General features: G+C 42.9%; 1 protein-coding gene across 1 annotated transcript in view; it reads right to left on the bottom strand.

The window, feature by feature from the left end:
* Positions 1–3,379, bottom strand: part of Wwox (WW domain containing oxidoreductase) — a gene marked incomplete at its 5' end in the record, with an annotated part of 919,641 nt that extends 916,262 nt beyond the window's left edge. The window contains 1 exon segment of the mRNA XM_013507098.1: positions 3,181–3,379. Within this exon segment, the coding sequence (XP_013362552.1) occupies positions 3,181–3,287 (107 nt within the window).
* Positions 3,380–3,397: the final 18 nt, after the last annotated feature.

Below are 3,397 nucleotides of genomic sequence, written 5' to 3'. Positions count from 1 at the left end.
CACTGAGCTAAATCCCCAGCCCCCCTACAATATCAGTTCTACCAAGTCATGAACACAATAATTTTCTCTTCAGCAAAGTCTTCTGTTTTCTTCATCAATACTTTACAATTTTCTGTGCGTAATTCTTTCATCTTTTTAGTAAAGTTTATTTTTAAATTTTATATTCTTTTTGTTGTCATAAATGATGTTGATTTCTTAATTTCATTTTTAGTATGTTTGTTGTTTGTGCAAAAATATTCCACAGAGTTTTGTACATTGTTTTTGCATTCTTCCTCTGTATCAGATTTATCTATATATTCTAACAATTCTTTGTTGAGCCTTTAGGGTTTTATATCTATCTATATCTATATATTATCTATATCTCTCTATCTCTATATCTATCTATCTACCATCTATTTATGTATCTATCATCTATCTGCCTATCATCTATCTATCTATCAATCTATCATCTATTACCTATCTATCTATCTATGGTTACATCATTTATAAACAGAGGTAATTTTTCCTGTTCTTTTTCCTGCCCAATTTTTTGCCTTTGAACAATTTTTCTTATCTAGTTGCTCTGGGAAGGATTTCTGGTATTATGGTGACTAGAAATGGTGAGACAGGACATTAAAGCCTTTCATATTTATGCATTGATTTCTTTAGATTCAAGAGCTTTTTAAAATGGTTTCTAGTTTTTATTAAACTTCTAAGTTTGTTCTAGTATTTTATTGTTGATTTTATTTGTCTACCTGAATTCTCTTTGCCCATAAAACTTTCAAAAGATAATTATTTTTAATTATGTCTCACACAGTTTGTAGATCTCCACTTCTTTAAAATCAGTTACTTGAGTTTTAGAAGTATTCTTTTTACGGAGCTGTGTTTGCTGGAGTTTTCCTGGTCTGCATAGCTTTGAGTTAGTATTTGTGCATTTGAAGGAACTGATGCCTCTTATTGGTTTTACACACTGGTTTAAGCAGGTGAAGACATTCTCTGGCAAGTCTGTAAATGTGGGGCTGCCTTCAGGACCATGTTCCAGTCTGGCTGGAGCTGGATCACAGGCTGCATTTAGGTTCACAGCCAGGACCCCAGTCACCAGGTGTGACAGCAGAGGTCCTCCTTGATCTTGGGATCTTTAAGGGTTTATACCCTTCTACACAGGTTTTTTTTTGGAGGGGCAGGGGTTTTCACTATGTAGTGCAGGCTGACTTTAAACTCACTGTGTAGCTTAGACTAGCCTTGAACTCATGACAATTCTCCTGCCTCAGCCTCCTGAATGCTAGGGCTACAGGTGTGTGCCACCACACCCACCTCTACATAGGTCTTGAGCACTTTTGTCCACAAACTGCTGCCAGATTATTTCTATAGAAGGAAGTGGGCTAAGGACATTTTATTCCACCCTCTTTTTGTCTCTTAGCTATTTTTAAAAAATGCTCAGAAATCAAGGCTTTGTTGTCTGTATTATTTTGCTATTTCTATTTAGCTGAAAAAGAAATGGCATGAAAATAGTGCTCTTGATTAGATCCAAAGTTAATGACAGGATCTATTTCTATCTTATTTGCAATGTGAACCTCACAGTATTTTCTATGAAGAAACAGATCAAAGAAGATCAAGGGTACCACTAAAGGCAGTTATCACACTTAGCAAGTTCATTCCCCTGGAGAAAATTTTATATAGCTAAAAAGGGTTTCTGTGTGACTTCAAAGTGCAGTCTTTCCCCCTCACATTAGGCCAACATCATCCTTCTGGATGAATACTCTAGAAATACAGAGACTGAATCTGAGCAGAACCTTAAAGGGCACCAGGAATACAAAATTGCATATGTGAGCTGGAGTGGCTTACAGACACAGTACATGCTTGCTTAGTGTGTGAAGGACTGTTGGTTTGATCTCCAGCACAGAAAAAAGCTGCATATGGTTTCAACATTGTTTTCATCTCAGGTGAATGATGCCCATGCCCATTGCAGTCTAGACGAATGAAGCATTTGGACCCATCTCAGAACTCAAGCAGCTGAGGTGAGCTCTTCATGCCTGTTCAGGCTTCTCCTTCTTGGATGGTTAAGAATTACGCAGACACCCTTTTAAACTGGTACCATCCTATGTATTTTTAAGGGGGCAGCATGGTTCACACAATCAAACAACCTCCTACTTCTACCTGAGTATCACTTACTTGACTGCTCCGGGATTAGGTTCTGGTCATGGGCTCCTGGCTTCTTATACTTAAGTTTGTAATCCACACTTATATTAAATTTATCGAGCAGTTCCTGGAGAATTTTATATTTTTACCTAAGAAGTGCTTTTCCAACAAGGTTAGTGACTTTAGTATCCATTGCTTTCCTTTAAACTTGTATATAAATTAGAGGTTACAGAATTTCTAATTCAAAATAGTGATTCGGAAGACTGTGCTTCTAAAACATGTGCATGAACCATAATTTTTATAGCTCCTCCTAGAAGGTAATGTAAGTGGAAATATACACACACATATATATGTACACATGTGTATACATACACACACATATATATATATATATATATACAAATTTCCCTAAGTGGAGAATCAGACACAGCCTGTTCTCTATGGAGATCCAACGCCTGCATTTTAAGCCTAAGAAGCACAGACGGGGTGACAGACACATCAGAAAAGCAGAACTGAGACTGGACAGACTATCCCTTACACCCTTCGCTTAGCGCTTCGTGCAGTGCCTGGCTGACCCTTATATCGACCCATTTTACAGATGAGAAAACAGAGACCAAGAGTTCTTTCAATGACCCAAAGTCACAGTTACTGATGGAGAAAGGCTCTGCTAGGGTCTCCAAAACTTCCTCGGGAAATGGCAGTGAAGCTCTGTAGGACATCTGTTTAAAACACCCATACTCCTAGGCCTCCAAGCCAAACCCCAAGGAGGAAGCAGGGTATCTGCATTTTTAAACATTTTTATTTATCTTCAGAGGAATGAGAGATTCGCCCCCCGCAGCGCACCGCGCACGGCTGCCTCCCGGACGGCAGGGGGCGCGCCTGGCCGCGGCCAGGTGACCCCGCCGACCCGGACCCCACAAACACGCCCTCCCGGGCTGGGACCCGCGGGCGTTTCTCAGCAACTTTGCATTCGCGCCGCCCTCGCCCAGGGGCCCGGCGCGGGTGCAGTCGTGTCCCGGGCCCGTGCGCCCCAGGCCCGGCGCCCCGCTGCGGCCCCCTTACTTGGCATAGTAAACCCAGCCGTCCTTGGTGGTTCTCTCCTCCCAGCCCGGGGGCAGCTCGTCCTCGCTGTCCGTGTCGTCCAGGCCGGCGTAGCGCAGCGCGGCCATGGCGGAGAGCGGCGAGAGCAGCGATGAGAGGTGGCGCCCGCCCGCCGCCGCGGGTCCGCCGCCAGGAACTCACTCCCGCTTCAACCGAGCGCCGCGCGCGCCGCGCCGAC

The sequence above is a fragment of the Chinchilla lanigera genome, unplaced genomic scaffold, assembly GCF_000276665.1.
Source record: "Chinchilla lanigera isolate Chin_1 unplaced genomic scaffold, ChiLan1.0 scaffold00121, whole genome shotgun sequence".
Taxonomy (NCBI): Eukaryota; Metazoa; Chordata; class Mammalia; order Rodentia; family Chinchillidae; genus Chinchilla; species Chinchilla lanigera.
Note: the sequence above shows the minus strand (reverse complement) of the source record. Positions and strands in the feature narration are given on the sequence as shown.